This window comes from Carettochelys insculpta, chromosome 4 (genome assembly GCF_033958435.1).
Source record: "Carettochelys insculpta isolate YL-2023 chromosome 4, ASM3395843v1, whole genome shotgun sequence".
NCBI classification, from domain to species: domain Eukaryota; kingdom Metazoa; phylum Chordata; order Testudines; family Carettochelyidae; genus Carettochelys; species Carettochelys insculpta.
This window is the reverse complement of record NC_134140.1, coordinates 139256236-139271415: the sequence shown is the minus strand read 5'-3', so window position 1 is coordinate 139271415 and position 15180 is coordinate 139256236. Positions and strand designations below refer to the sequence as shown.

The window sequence follows — 15180 nt, the reverse complement described above, 5'->3', positions numbered from 1 at the left end:
ATGCTCTTTGCCAGGACGAAGTACTTCTTATCCGCTCTCTTGTTCGTAGGCGGGATAGAGGCCGGAGTCTGCCACATGGTAGTGGCTGACTCCATAATGGCTTTGTCCAGCAGAATAGCAATTTTGGATGGAGCCAGGGGTCTCAAATTTTTCAGGAGTTTGTGATGTTTCTCCTGCACCTCTGCCATTTGAATGTCTTGCGTGAAAGCTACTCTTTTAAATAGCTCCTGAAATTGTTTAAGGTCATCCGGGGGGGAGACATCCCCGGGGGCCATGGCCTCATCTGGGGAGGATGAGGGGGAACCACTGGGGTAAACCTCCCTCGAACCCTCAGGCTCCTGCGGTTGATGATACACTTGCTCCCTGGAGGATTGTGAAGGAAGTCTCGAAGTTCTAAAACTAACTCCCCTTGAGACAGCTGTGTTTCCGTCCCTGATCGAGAGTGTCCACGGGGATATTGAGCAGCCGGGGGGGGACCTGCCTCTGGATGTAGGCCTGCAGTGTCTGTGTCCAGCATGATGAGGACGACCATAGCAGCATGGCCCAGGGTCCGGGGATGGAGACCTGGACCACCCACGGAGTGTGTACCCCCAATGTCTGGGACAGCGAGACCTCCGCAACAACACAGATAGAGGTGCAACTGGCTTGTGATAGTACTCCAGGGGATCCACTCCCAGAAATGGTGAAGGTGGCCCAAGCCATGGTGACATTGGTTGGAGGAACGGAGAAGGAGGTTCTGGATAAACCGGTGGAGACACAGGCCTTCGGTGCGGCGTGTGTATCACGGGGGAGGGCTTGGTGCTAACAGCAGTGCAGCCCTGTCCGGAGATGGGTTGCGGTGCCGGGTTTTTGATTTCGCCTTGCCTCTCCCCTGCAGGGCTGGCACCATCCCCTCCCGTGCCGGGGATCTTGGCCCCGCTGTCGGCGCCGCGCTCGGCACAATCAGCTGCGGTGCCGTGTGGGTAGCTTCCTCTGGCGCCTGCAGGCTCCGGCCTGGTGCCCCTGCACCATTGGTGCTGCGGGGGCTGGTGCCGCCTGCGGCGGTGCCGCCAGGTCCGGCGCTTGCCTCACTGACGCTCTGGGTGCCGTGTGTGCTGGCTGTCGTGTAACCGGAGGCTCAGCCTCTGCCACGTGCGCTGCCGCGCTGCCGCTTGCCTGAGTATGCAGCTGGGGTCTGTGTGCACTGCTCGTCCTGCTCGCTGAACCCACCGTCAAGGATCAAGCCGGGGAGAGTTTCCTCCGTTTCTGCACCAAGGGGGTCAGAGAAGCTGCCTTCCTCTTATGCAACCCAGATGGCCCTTCTGGGTGAGGCTTCTCCGGCAAGTCCGGCTGGAGAGACTTATCGAACAAGAGCATGTTAAGCCTCATCTCTCTGTCATTCCTGGCCCTGGCTGTGAGCTTAGCACAGTGAGAACACTTCTGGGTAACGTGTGATTCCCCCAGGCAGCGGATGCATTCGCTATGCCCATCGGAGGCCGGCATAGCTTTGCGGCATGACTCTCACTTTTTAAAACCTGGAAAGGCCATTGCGGTGAGTCCTTTACTGTTAATAGGGTACTTAGCACTTAATCCGTGCCTTTCCACCCCAAATATCGATCACCAGCCTGCGGGGCAGCGGGCGGCCTAAATGGCCTTCATGTCTGCTCTTCTCTTCTCCGCTCCTCTCTCTTTTTTTTTTTTTTTTTGCTGATATTCTCTTTGTCCTTGCTTTCTCTCTCTTTTTTTTTTTTTTTTGGTAACCAAAAACAACAAATTACACATAGAAAACAACTATCTAATCTGACTCTGGCCTTAGCCTGAGCAGATTCCATCTGCAGCCGATGGCGGTCGAGAAGGAACTGGCGGAGACCGCATCGCACACGTGGACGGGGGCGCGTGGGGGAGCAGCGCGCACCGGCACATGCACGATCCAGGAGAAACTGCTGGAAGATTTCTGATCTGCGGCGCCAGGCGAGCCCGACACCTATTGTGGAGCACCCACGGGGACCACTCGAAGAAGAAATCTGTGTTACCTTGACAACAAATAAGCAAGCCCTCCTGCAGTGGCTTACTGTTAGTGCTTTTACATTTCATCTGTCAGTTTGTCCTTTTCTGTTTTCCTCAGTAGGATTTGACTTCTGGTTTTCAAAGGAGGCTTTTTTGTCTCTAATGGTTTTTAATCTGTTGTTTATCCAGTGTAGCCTTTTTTGGGGGGGGGGTTGGGGGGGTGATAGGATCCTCTTTTTTATTTGCGTATCCATAAAATTCGAGCTTCTATTATGGTGGATTTTAAAAATTTCCATGCAGCTTTCAGGCAAGTCATGCTCGTGATTGTTCCTTTATTTATATTTAACAAGGGATGTAGAAATGGAAGGCTAAGGATGTAGGAAATTTTGGGGGCCAGCACAGAAGCTCCCACTTCCATACATGTACTCTGCAGTACAGCTCTGACTTGCTTCCACACACACATCCCCACACTCTCCTCCACTGTACTGCCCTTCCCTGAGACGCAGCAGTCTCTAAGAAAGCCTGGAGCACCTTCCCAACTACGGGTGGAGGCCATGTGGGGAAGGACAGGAGATCTGGGTTCCTCCCCCCCACATCAGAAAACAGTGGAAGGAAGGGGAACCCTGGCACCATCCTCACAGGCCTGGTGCAGCAACCATGGAAATTAATTGTGCAGCTTAGGGCAGTTGTAGTTCAGGAGCAGGGGCACAAATACCTCCCTCCCCAATGGCACTGGATGAAAGGTGCCCAACTTTCCCTCTCTTTGTGGTTTTTCTCTGTATGTCTTCCGAGCTTTCAGGTAATAAATGTCCCTATGAGGATGATCCCCTATTCAGTAAGAGATTATAAAACAATAATTTTGGAAACGTGGTTCTTCAAAGCTCCAGTCACAAGAACAGTGTTTGGAGTTCCTCTCCTCTGATAAGGGTCGTCATCTAGGGCAGGGGTCTGCAACCCTGTGGCTCTTTAAGGACTTCTTTGTGGCTCTTGATGCTATAATTGCACAGTTTAAAAAAAAAGAAAGAGAAAAAAACCCTTGATTATTTTTGATAAGCTCAGAGCTAAATAGCTATGTCAGAGCACAGCCCCAAGGGGCAAAAGTTGACCAAGGCCTAGAACTTTCACCTGGATCCTCCTCACTCGGACAAACCCTGCCTATCTCTTGCACCCTCACTGCTCCCACCTCCCAACACTGCAGGGGCAGACAAAACTACAGTAGAACCCCAAGATATGCACACTCAAATTATGTGAATCTCAGGTTAATGTGACTGAGTGGCAGGGAGCTGGTGCCTGGCTCCAGGCTGCCCGCCACTCAGGGGAGCCCGGAAACTGATCAGTGCAGCAGCCAAGCCTGATTCTCCGTTGCCGTCCCTGACAGGAGTAGGGACACCGTGTTTTCCCCACTCCTATCAGGGGTGTGGCAGCGAGAGAGGTTTTACAGCTCCTGTCAGGGGCAGCAGCTGACTCTCACCTGCTGCCACTGACAGGAGCAGCAGCCTCCCCACTCCTGCCAGGGACGGCAAGAGTTGGGCTGTCACAACTGTCAGGGTTGGGAGCCTGACTCTTGGCTGCCATTGCTGACAGGAGCTGGGAAACTGACCTTTCTTGTGAGCAGTGGGTAGCCCAGAGCCAGGCTAGATTGCCTTCCACTCATAGGAGACAGGAAACTGACCAGAACTGCTCCATTGGTCAGTTTCCTGGCTCCCATGAGCTATGCAAAATTTGGTTTACATGGGGTTGTGGAAGAACACAACCTCTGCGTAAGTTGGGGGTCTACAGTACTCCACCTTGTCCACCACACACATACCTTACCACCTCCACCCTCCTCACTTCTGTGTGACCCTAGTGTGATCTTTGATACCTGCACCTCCATTCCGTGGTCTCAGCAGAGTACAGAATTTGAACTTCTTATCTTTGGGCTCTAAGGGCACTGCTTGTTCCTATAAGCTGCCTAGGGAATTAATTATGTAGTGTGAGTTACCTGCCAAGGAGTTCTGGAGAAAGGAACAGCTGACACAGAGGCAAACATTATACAGTGATCCTTTTGAACAGCTGATCTCAAGATCACTCCAATTATATACATAATGGCTACGTCTACACTAGCACCCCCCTTTTGAAAGGGGAATGCTAATACGACACTTCAGAATATGCTAATGAGGTGTTGCAATGAATATGCAGCACCTTATTAGCATAATGGCAGCTGCGGCACTTTGAAAGTGCCACTTTTGATCGCGCACGGCTTGTCTACACGAGGTCCTTTTCTAAAGGACCGTGCACACTTTGAAATATCCTTATTCTGGCCTATTTCTTAACTGTGGTGCTGCACAATCTACTATATATTTGAGAGAAATCATGCACCTGTTTGGCCATCCATCTGTCTGGGAGTCTATTTGTTCAAGAATCCTAAACAGGAAGAGCAGGGAACACCAAATTTGGTATGCAGCTTCCTCTTATCATAACTTCATGCAAAGTCTGGATTGGTTGTGCCAGAACAATAGGATGTACATGGAATGCAACTGTTTCTCATCAAAATGAAAGGAAGGAGTCTGGCAGATGGTATACTTCAGAATGACCACAGGAAGGCAGCAAGCAAGCATTCCGCTGACAATCTCAGAGAGCCACAGAGCATGTGTGCTGTCTGGGCAGCACCGCACCCACCACCACAGCTGCCTGCTGGGCAGCAAAGCCCAGTGTCAGCCCTAAGGAGCATGGCTGGTGGCCTGGTAACATGGCCTCTATTGCTCACCACCCTGTACTGAGCCCCCACCCTCCCCCCAACCACCACACTTACCCTAACTCCTGCATTCCCATCTGCTTAACCTGCTCTTCCTGGGGCCTGGGTCAAGGGTAGCAAAGGTAACACTTGAAGATCAGTGATAAAATCTTCCAATGAAGTGACACAGGCTGCACTCCTTGCAAAACAAGGTATGCTTTTATTGATATGACTAATAATCCTTATTAAAGTATAATCTAAAATTAGACAAATCTTTTATTGCAAGCTAAAGAGCATTCAAACTGCACCAACATACAGTTTGAATGATTCTAAGAGATGCCTCTACGGCAGATGGCCAGTCTGTGACAGATTGCTGACATCAGTTAAATTGCACCTGACAAACTTGTACTGTGCACTGCATATGGTATTACATTTAGCTGCCTCACTTACCATGGGCTTACAGCAACATTGCAAATCATGTTTCAGACGGGGTGATGAGAGCAGGAACCAAAGTCTCACATTCCAGGTGCAGCTGAGGATCTTCCTCAGCAATGGATAACCCAGGCTAGTGAATGGGCTGCATGAGTGGTCCTCCTTTATCTCAATGGGCTGCAAGATTGTTGTATCCAAGACAGTCTGCCAGGATAGATAGTTTTGCTAACTGCTTGCATGCCTTGAATTTGCAGAGTGCGCCAATTGAACTGTAGCAGCACTTTGATTAGATGCAGAGGGAATGCATGGCTCTCACAGTCAATGTTACCTGCAATCTGCACATAACCTCACACACCTTGATAATTTTTTTCTGATTTGTCAACCTTGATTACTTTTTTGGTTCTGTGTGCCTTAAATATTGAGTCTGTTCTGGTATGGCTATGGTCTGAAGAAGTGGGTCTGTTCCACAAAAGCTCACCACCTAATAAATTATTTTGTTAGTCTTTAAAGTGCTACTTGACTGCTTTTTTTGTTTTAACCTCACTTCACATACCTGTCACTTTATAGTAATACCAGTAGGACAAGAACTAAGCCAATGTAGACAGTGGAATCTGGCAAGCCTGCACATAGGCACCAGTAAGCAAAGAGCTTCATGGGATGCACACAGAACACCAACAGGCCACATGTATACTGCTGGTTGCCTACCACGGGTCTACCTGAAGCTGGTAACATGATCAAGTCTTTCTCTGGCTCAGGCTGACCTGGATGGCTTTCAGGATCAGGATGACACAGATCTAACAGTATCATGGTGATTTGCAAGCTCAAAGATGGTGAGTGTGGCAGCTATAAAGGTAAATCTCTTCTTGCAGTCCCATGAGTAACTCCCAAATAAACAATGGCCAAGAAGTTGGGGTGCACTCTCATGCTTTAACATAAACCAAATATATTTCAGTGATTTCTGCTATACACATCCCTGCCATGTCATGAATCATTCAGCTTGCTTTCTTGCCAAACTGGGATTCTAGCTGGAGCACAGAAGCCTCTAAGCACCCTTCTTGTAATCTAAACAATTCAGTTTGTACCTGTTTGTTGCCACCTTTTGCTGTCTTTCATAAACAATTGTATGTACTAGACTGAGTTGGATTTTTATTAGGTGGAACAACAGTTATTCCACTTCTTTATGAGCCAAACTTGTCTAGTATGGAATGAGATGTTGGTACATGAATGAATTCCAATTATAATACCAAAGCCTTGTTTTATGCTCTGTATTTAACAAAGGGGTACTTAGTTATATTCAAGGTTTACAAATACTGTATCTCAAAAGCTGAGATTTCCCTTGTTTGGATAGGTGTACAGAATTTAGTTCCATCATGTGAACAAAACTAAGATTTTTAATTCACTTCATGTGTAGTTACAACAAACCTCAGGCCACTTTTATTTACACTACAGATGTTTAGGCTTGGTTTTCTCTAGAAAATGAGATTGCTTTAACTTCAGGCAGGGATGTGAAACTTTCACACTTGTCTAAGAAGGACATAAATCCACCTAATCCCCGGTGGAGATAGTATTAAGGTGGATTACCTACTCTGCCAAGAACCCCCTCCCATAAGCACACGTACATTGCTGCTGTAGCATTTTAAAGTATAGTCGTAAGAGACCAGATTTTACCATTTGTTTATGTCAATGCCAGAATGAGTAAAAGGGGTGGTGGCTTCACCCTCTTTTGGTGCTTTTAGGTGTAAAAAATGAACTTATACACATGAAAAGTGTACGCATCTGTCATTAAACTTGCCAAGTTCAGCACTAAGTGTATACAATACCCTTACATAATCATTCTCAGGGGTGCAAAACCTTAACTGATGCAGTTAACTACCCACCAACCCTGGTTTAGCTAATGCCATATGGGCAGGAGGCCTTCTCCCATCAATAAAGCTATCCTCTCCCCAGGAAGTGGCCCTATGGGAAGAACTCCCATGAGCCAAGCAGCATCTTCTCTGTGCAGATACAATATTTGAAGTGTAGACCTGCACCAGGTGATGTCACTGCGGTGGTAGCAGCAGCAGCCTGTAGACCACGTCACTCAAGATCTCATTTCCACTCACAGCACAAAGTACCACAGACAACACTGCCTTTCCTTCACCAAACATAAAAAGCAGTCATGAAGCACTTTAAAGACTAACAAAATAATTAATTAGGTGATGAGCTTTGGTGTGGCAGACCAACTCTGCAGATCTGGAATTAGGGCTGAAAATGTACTGGCAGGACAAATATATAACAAAGACATAGAAAACAAAACAAAACAAAAAGATGAAATGAAAACTGACAAATCAGCTAGGAGGAGAGGGTGAAGGGTTGGGAGGAACTTACTTTTTGCAAGTGTCTATTGAGCATTAAGTAATTTCCTTTCTATCCTTTCCCCTAGCTGATGTGTCAGATTTTTTTTGTTTGTTTTCTATCTTCGTTATGTATTCATTATGCCAGTTCATTTTCAGCACTATTTCCAGATCTAGAGAAGGGTGTCCGGCCCACCACAGCTTATCACCTAATAAATTTTGTTAGTCTTTAAAGTGCTACACGACTGCTTTTTCTGTGTTGTCAAGATACAGACTAACACAGCTACCTGTCTGTGACTATTTCTCTCACCAGCCACACGCTGCCCCCATCCCACACACAAACAAGCAAAACACAGCGCGTGGCCGTAAGTTGTGCTACTGAGGCCCAGCTGCTAGGCTGGCGCGGCACAGAAGAAAGCGCCGCTACTTCCCCCGTGGCCCGCGCGCGCTGGCGGAGCGGTTCTAAAGACACCCCGACAAGGAACTCACCTGCAGCCAGGGGACGCAAGCCACAAGCTAAGAATCACACTGTGAACGTGAACCACCTACCGTCCGTCTTCCTGCTGCCTGCGTAGTGACGTCACTTCCGACAGCTCTTCCGGCGCCCAGTGCAAGGGAGAGCGGTTGTCCCGCCTTTTCCTGGCGCCCAGAGGCAGCGGGGACGGGGGGTAGGTGGCACGAGCGCTGGGGAGCTGAGGGTGTACCGCCTTTCTCCCGGGCGCCGAAGGCGATGGAGGAGCAGAAGGAGAACCGGCCACAGGGGGCTTACAACGAGCGGCCGGACCCCCCTGCTCCGATCGCGGTCAGTGCTTGCCCACCCTTAGAGAATCGCCCGCGCGGGGGTCCCTCGCGGCCCTCTGACCCGACGGTCTTAACCGCTGTCACACAACGGCTATGCTTGGCTGCAGCCAACTGCCCCCCTTCAGTGATGGGGGTGGTGGCCTGCGGTGTAACTCCGTGCGTGCCGGAGGAGAGGGGAGGCATACTTGTCTGTCTTCCGGCTTTTTGTAGTGCGTGGGCGTGCGCCTGCCTGGGGTATATGGTCCTTTCTCTTGAGGCTCTGCGTGTATCTGCTTGCGGAAGGGCTCGTGGTCTTAAGTATTTGGCCCTTTCAAGCAGCTAACCCTGGCGATGATGGAGAACAGCGCTATCCTAAGCCGAGAGCTGAGGTAGCAAAGCCTGGCTGGGACCGAGTGGGAACGCTGGACACTCCAAAAGGCATGCCAAGAGGTTTGGTGAATATTCGTCCCTGATTGCTGGCTCCCATCAGCAGTCTTTGCTTGACAGACTTGTTTCAGTAAAGTGGTTATTCCAGACTTTTGTGTGTTTGTGGAGCAGTAATGAACTTACTTTGTACTCTGTAGTACAGAGACTATAGTGATTTAGTTGCTGTGCCAGAGCTAGGCCAAAATAAAACCATAGTGTGGATGCAGACTCTAGCAATAAAAAGGGTTTTTCTACTGCTGTTGAAACACCTGCTTCCCAGGTGGTGATAGCTGCAGTAAGAGGCATGTTTTTTCCAACTTTTGTATTTTTCCTTATCCAGCTAAGTCTTTGACAGCTCACTTTTCTAGGAGGAGTGACACTTTCATTAAGCTGAAGTGTGACAAATGTGTATTCCCACTTTCTTTCCCCATTGATATGTCATACCATTTTTTTAAAATCTGTCTCTTTTTTCCTAATATCTACGGTAAAGATATGTAGTAGACAGAAGATAGAATGGCTTTTCAAAACTGAGAAATGACGTATTGATGTACTTAGTTTTGTGAATTTTAATTAGTTTTATCAAACACTGGAAAAAATTGCCTAGGGAGGTTGTGGAATCTCTATCTCTGGAGATAGTTAAGAACAGGTTAAATAAATGTCTTTCAGGGATGGTCAAGACAGTGCCTGGTACTGCCATGAGGGCAGGGGGCTGGACTCGATGACCTCTCAAGGTCCCTTTTAGTTCTAGAATTCTAGGAACCAATATATATTATCTTTGAGGAAAACTGCATGATTTGACATTGAGTTTTGGTAATGAGGTATGTGACAGTAGTAATTAATTAACTTTTATTTTAGCTTTTAAAAACTATTTCCAGCCTTTTTCTGTAAAGTCTTTTTCTTTTTCAGGGCAAGCATTGTTGTAGACTTGATGGCCAAGAAAATAACGTACAGCATTGTACTTCCAGTTCAAGTGATTACAGTGACCCAGTTTACAAAGAAATTGCTCTGACCAATGGTTACATTAATAGAATGAGTAGAGATGAGCTCAGAGCTAAACTTGCAGAATTCAAACTTGAAACCAGGTAAGATTTAGTTATCAGGTGAATTATTTCTATGAAGGACTGCTGTGTCTTAGTTTCATTTGTAAGGAAGAGACTATTATTAGTTTTCCAGTCAGTATAAATGTCTTTTGGGGGATGTGTTTTTTTTTATTTTTTTTACATGAGGCTTTGATGGAAAGGAATTAAGTAATAGAGGAAGGGCAGGGGAAGAAAAGGCAATAAGACAACACAGAAGGCAAATGGAGTGAGACTAAAGGGAAAGAATATTTAGAGTAAGAAGTGAAAAAAGCAACCAGACTTTGAAAAAAATCATTACTGTCCAAATGTCTCAGCTGCTGCTGCTTTTCTCTGTGCTTGTTGGCTGAGTTTCTGGGTGGCTGTCCCTCAAAATTTTTTGTTCCCCTTTCTAGCACTGTAATGAAAGAGGTGAAGGTGCTGAATCTTTCACAAGTAAAATCCATCATCCAAAATAGTAATCATTCACATTAAAAAGGTGTTAATGGAAAAAAAATCAAGTTTTAAACAGATGGATTGAAAATCCCTTTCCTTCTGAAATGGTGAACTCTCTTGACCTGTGATTTGACCATTTCATTAGTTCTTCAGTCAGCATAAATGAGATCTGTATTCCTAACTTAAAAAGAAAAAAGCAGAGAGGAAAAAAAAACTTTATAAACAATCAAAACCCCCCCCACAAACCTAATTATTCTTTAGCATATAATCTTCAAAGCTCTGTTTAAATAGCGATGCCTTACATTACAGGGAACTAGTGATGCACGCCTTACATAACTGGCAGCGGGGTATGTCAGTATTTCCAATTAATGGTAGTCCATCGATCTGATGATGACAAATCTGTGCAGATCATCTGTTATTGGTCTCATGGTGTGCCCTCTGGTGACTGTATAAGCCAATTCTAGAGGTGCACATTTTGCCGCAGGTGGTGCATGGGAAGTTCGCAATCAGTGGGTTGTGCATTGCTGATGCTCTGTGACATCATTCATGTGTCTCTTGTAGATGCCAGCAGCGGTCTTCCTCAAAGGCAATGCACATATTTCTCACTGTTGCACGCCACTGTGTTCTGTCACTGGCGGCGTCCTCAAGGTCCCAAGGTTTGATACTACTGTACTGCAGATTGGCCTTGATGGTATCCTTGTAGCGTTTCCGTGGATGACCTATATGCCAGATGTCCTGGGAGACTTCACCATACAAAAGCTGGCGAGGGAGTCTGTTGGCGTCCATGCGGTTGACATGAGCGATCCAACGTAGTTGTGACTTCATAATCATCAGTTCGATGCTTGTCATCTGGGTTCTCTCAAGGACCTCAAGATTGGGCACTTTGTCTTGCTAGCGGATCTTCATGATGTTACAGAGGCAGCGCGTGTGGAATGCTTCGAGCTGCTTGATGTGATGCCTATATAGTGTCCACGTTTCGCACCTGTACAAAAGAGATGAGAGAACAACAGCTCTGTACACAAGCAGTTTTGTTGACATCCGGATGTTGTGGTGACACTTTGACACGCAGACAGCCAAGTGCCTGGCTCACTTTGGATATTCACGTGTTGATCTCATTATCCAGTGATCCATCACTGGATATGACACTACCTAGGTATTTAAAGTTCTCCACTACTTTAAGCTGAGTGCCGTCAATGGAGATACTCGGGACAGGAGCGTTTGATCCAGGTGCAGGTTGATGGAGAACTTCTGTCTTTCCGAGGCTGATAGTTAGTTAGTCCGAAAAGTTGCGAGGCCTCAGCAGACTTGTTGACAACGTGCTGAAGATCGTTTTCAGTGTGAGCCATAAGGGCACAGTCGTTGGCAAAGAGTGCCTCAGAAAGGAGTTCCTGCACTGCCTTAGTCTTTGCATTCAAGCGACGGAGGTCAAAAAGTGAACCATCATGCCGGTATTTCAAATATATACCTCGGTCCAGATCTTTCATTACATGGTTAAGGACGCATGCAAAGAACAGGTTAAATAAGACAGGAGCGAGAACACATCCTTGTTTCATGCCGTTGATGATGTTGAAGGGAGCTGATGTGGCTCCATCAGACAGTACTTCGCCTGTCATGCCGTCATGGAAAAGGCGTATAATCCGGACAAATTTTCTTGGGCAGCCAAGTCGTATTAGAATGGTCCAAAGGGCTTCGCTGTTGACGGTATCAAACGCCTTTGTGAGATCTATGAAGACAGCATACAGGTGCATGTTCTGTTCAATGCACTTCTCTTGTATTTGTCTGACAGCAAACACCATGTCGACTGTGCTCCGGCCAGGTCGAAAACCGCATTGACTTTCAGGTAGATTTGCCTCGGAAATACTGGCTGTTAGGCAGTTCAAGATGATGCAGGCGATGATCTTCCCTCCAACGGAGAGGAGGGATATGCCTCTGTAGTTTCCACATTCTGCTTTGCTGCCTTTATTCTTGAAAAGGGAGACAATAATAGCATCGTGGAGGTCCTGTGCTATGTTTTCATCCTCCCAGATGCTGATGATCACGCTATGGAACGCTGCTAGTGCTGCTGGACCTGCCGCCTTATATATCTCTGCTGGTATCCCATCTTTTCCAGGAGCTTTTCCTGAACTCATCTGGCTAACAGCTTCCTTGATCTCATCTGTAGTGGGCAGAAAGTCAAGATCTGTCAGGACGGGTTGTTGTGCAACTGCATTGAGGACGTTACTATTCACGGTCGATGGTCTGTAAAGGCGGTTCCTAAAGTGTTCTCTCCATCTTTCGTTGATGCCCTCTTTGTCTTTGATCAGTGTTGTGTTGTCTGATGAGAGCAATGGGGTAGTCCTTGGTTTAGAAGGTCCATAGACAGTCTTAATAGCAATAAAGAACATCTTTGAGTTGTGGGTCTCAGCATAGTGCTCAATTTCTTTGGCTTTGCTCTCCCACCAGCTGTCTTGTATCTGACGGAGGTCATTCTGTGTTTTGTTCTGAAGGTGCTTGAAATGGTCCTGTTTGGAGACTAAGGAGGGGTCATTCTGCCATTCAATAAAGGCTTTTCTCTTTACTTCCAGTGCTGAACGTATTTCTTCTTGGTTCTCATTGAACCAATCCTGATGTATTCTTTTCTTTGGTCCAAGAGATGTTATTGCTGTGTCAGTCACTATCTGCTTGAACTGATCCCACTTTCCGGTTACAGTACCGATCAGTTAACTGTGGGATGTTAATTTGTCATTGAGACTCTTCTGAAAATTGTTGAAATATTGAACATCCTTCAGTTTGGCTATGTTAAAAGCAGGTCACACATGCTTAAGGCATTTGTGCCAAGAGGGAGCGATGTAAAGTTGAAGAGACATCCTGTCTAATCTGTGATCTGTCCAGCACTCTGCACCTCACATTACTCTGGTGATCAGGACGTCTCGGATGTCTCGCCTTCTGACAATGTCATAATCTGTCAGATGCCACTGTTTAGACCTAGGGTGCATCCATGTCGTTTTGTATTTATCAGGTTGTCGGAACAGAGTGTTGGTAATAGTCAGGTCGTTTTTAGAACAAAGGTTCAAAAGGAGTAGTCCATTGCTGTTCATTTTGCCTATACCATGTGGCCTGGTTACTCCTTTCCAGTTCTCGTTGTCAGCCCCGACTCAGGAGCTTTGCGACCGGGTGCTTGTGAACAGGAGGGAGTTTTGAGAGGCTCTCCTGGAGGAGGAGAAGGAAGGAGCAAACTAAAGCACCTTGGGGTAAGTGGCTGCTTGTGTTTGGGGGTTCTGGGCTTGTGTTTGTTTGTTTGTTTGGAGTTTGGAGTGCTGAGCTGAGTGTTTGTTTGAAAGGCCGTGTGCTCAGGCAGGCAGTTGGAAGCTGTGAGTCTTGATTAGGTTTGAATTGAAACACCGTGTGCTGATTGGCTGAGCTGTAGGCAGAGGGAGGAGCTATCAGGGAGGCCGAGCACTTAAACCCCGCTAGCAAGCGACCAGGGAGCTTTGCGACCAGGGTGAGTGCTAACAGGAGGGAGTTTTGAGAGGGGAGTTTAGAGGGGGAACTTGGAGGGAGCCAGTGACTTCTATTGCCCTTAAACTTAAATCCTTTATAACAACCTCTATCTGAAACATTTAATTAAACCCTCATATATAATTAGAGTAGGAAATGGAGGCAGAAGCCCAGCAGCAGAGTGGGGGCTATCCTGTTTATTGTGTCGAGTGCAATATGTATGACTACCTACCCTGTGGGCGGGTGGCGTATGTGTGCGCTCGATGCAAGGAGCTCCCGGCCCTCAGAGACCGAGTGCATGCTTTGGAGGCCAGGGTAGCTGAACTGGAGGAGCTAAGGAAGGCAGAGGTGTTTGTTGATGAGACTTTCTGGGACATACTAGGGCTGTCCCACCTCCAATCTGACAGTCCTGATGCTGTTACGGAGGATGAAAGGCTCAGGGAAGGAGAGCAGTCAATGGGAGCAGAGGGAAACCATCCCATAGTTGGGACCCTCCTTCCAGAGGGTGCTATGGTATCCTCTCGCGCTGAGGATACTTCTCTGGGGGAGGGAGCACCAGCTGTTAGGAAGAAGCAGGTTTTAGTAGTGGGGGATTCGATCATTAGAAATATAGATAGTTGGGTTTGTGATGACCGGGAGAACCGTATGGTGACTTGCCTGCCTGGTGCGAAGTTTGCGGATCTCTCAAGGCATCTAGACAGACTTATGGGCAGTGCTGGGGAGGAGCCAGTGGTCGTGGTACATGTCGGTACCAATGACATAGGGAAGGGTAGAAGAGATGTTCTGGAGGCCAAATTTAGGTTACTAGGAAAGAGACTGAAATCCAGAACATCTATGGTGGCATTCTCTGAAATGCTTCCAGTTCCACGCGCAGGGCCAGATAGACAGGCAGAACTTCAGAGTCTCAATGCGTGGATGAGACGATGGTGTAGGGAAGAGGGGTTTAGATTTATTAGGAACTGGGGACACTTTTGGGGTAGGGGGAGCCTATACAGGAATGATGGGCTCCACCTAAATCAAGGTGGATCCAGACTGCTGGCATTAAACATTAAAAAGGTCGTAGAGCAGTTTTTAAACTAAGAGGTGGGGGAAAACCGATTGGTGCGGGGGAGCACGTGGATCGGACGGAGACTTCTCTTACACGAGGCTCCATAGACAGGGATTCCCTAGAAGTTAGTCAGATAGGGAACGTGGGAAATAATATATGGGCAAGATCAGATGTGAAACAATCGCATATAAAAAAATCCAAGGTGTCTGTGAAAGGCGGACATATAAATAGTGGTAGTTTTTTAAAGTGCTTTTACACAAATGCTAGGAGTCTGTCTAATAAGATGGGTGAACTGGAGTACCTCATATCAAAGGAGGAAGTTGACATAATAGGCATCACAGAAACATGGTAGAATGAAGACAATCAGTGGGACACTATCATACCGGGATATAAATTATATCGGAAAGACAGAACAGGTCGTGCGGGTGGTGGAGTGGTACTATATGTGAAGGATAATATAGAATGAAATGAAAC

General features: G+C 47.0%; 1 protein-coding gene and 1 long non-coding RNA gene across 7 annotated transcripts in view; one reads left to right on the top strand and one right to left on the bottom strand.

Moving 5' to 3' along the window:
- Positions 1-2216: 2216 nt before the first annotated feature.
- On the bottom strand, positions 2217-8012 carry LOC142012909 (uncharacterized). The gene is made up of 3 exons (XR_012645500.1): positions 7954-8012; positions 4778-4898; positions 2217-2979 (listed from the first exon to the last, which is right to left on the bottom strand). It is a non-coding gene; the product is annotated as an uncharacterized LOC142012909 (long non-coding RNA).
- Positions 8013-8099: 87 nt separating this feature from the next.
- The window catches only part of ERI1 (exoribonuclease 1), a 131833-nt gene continuing 124752 nt past the window's right edge, over positions 8100-15180 (top strand). For 4 of the 6 annotated variants that reach the window (XM_074993948.1, XM_074993947.1, XM_074993945.1 and 1 more), the window contains exons 1-2: positions 8100-8266; positions 9577-9752. In XM_074993948.1, the coding sequence (XP_074850049.1) occupies positions 8195-8266; positions 9577-9752 (248 nt within the window). In that variant the 5' untranslated portion in view covers positions 8100-8194. Of the gene's footprint in view, positions 8267-9576; positions 9753-13295; positions 13412-15180 lie in introns of those variants that run through there. The other 2 variants (XM_074993949.1, XM_074993950.1) reach the window with 2 other exon arrangements.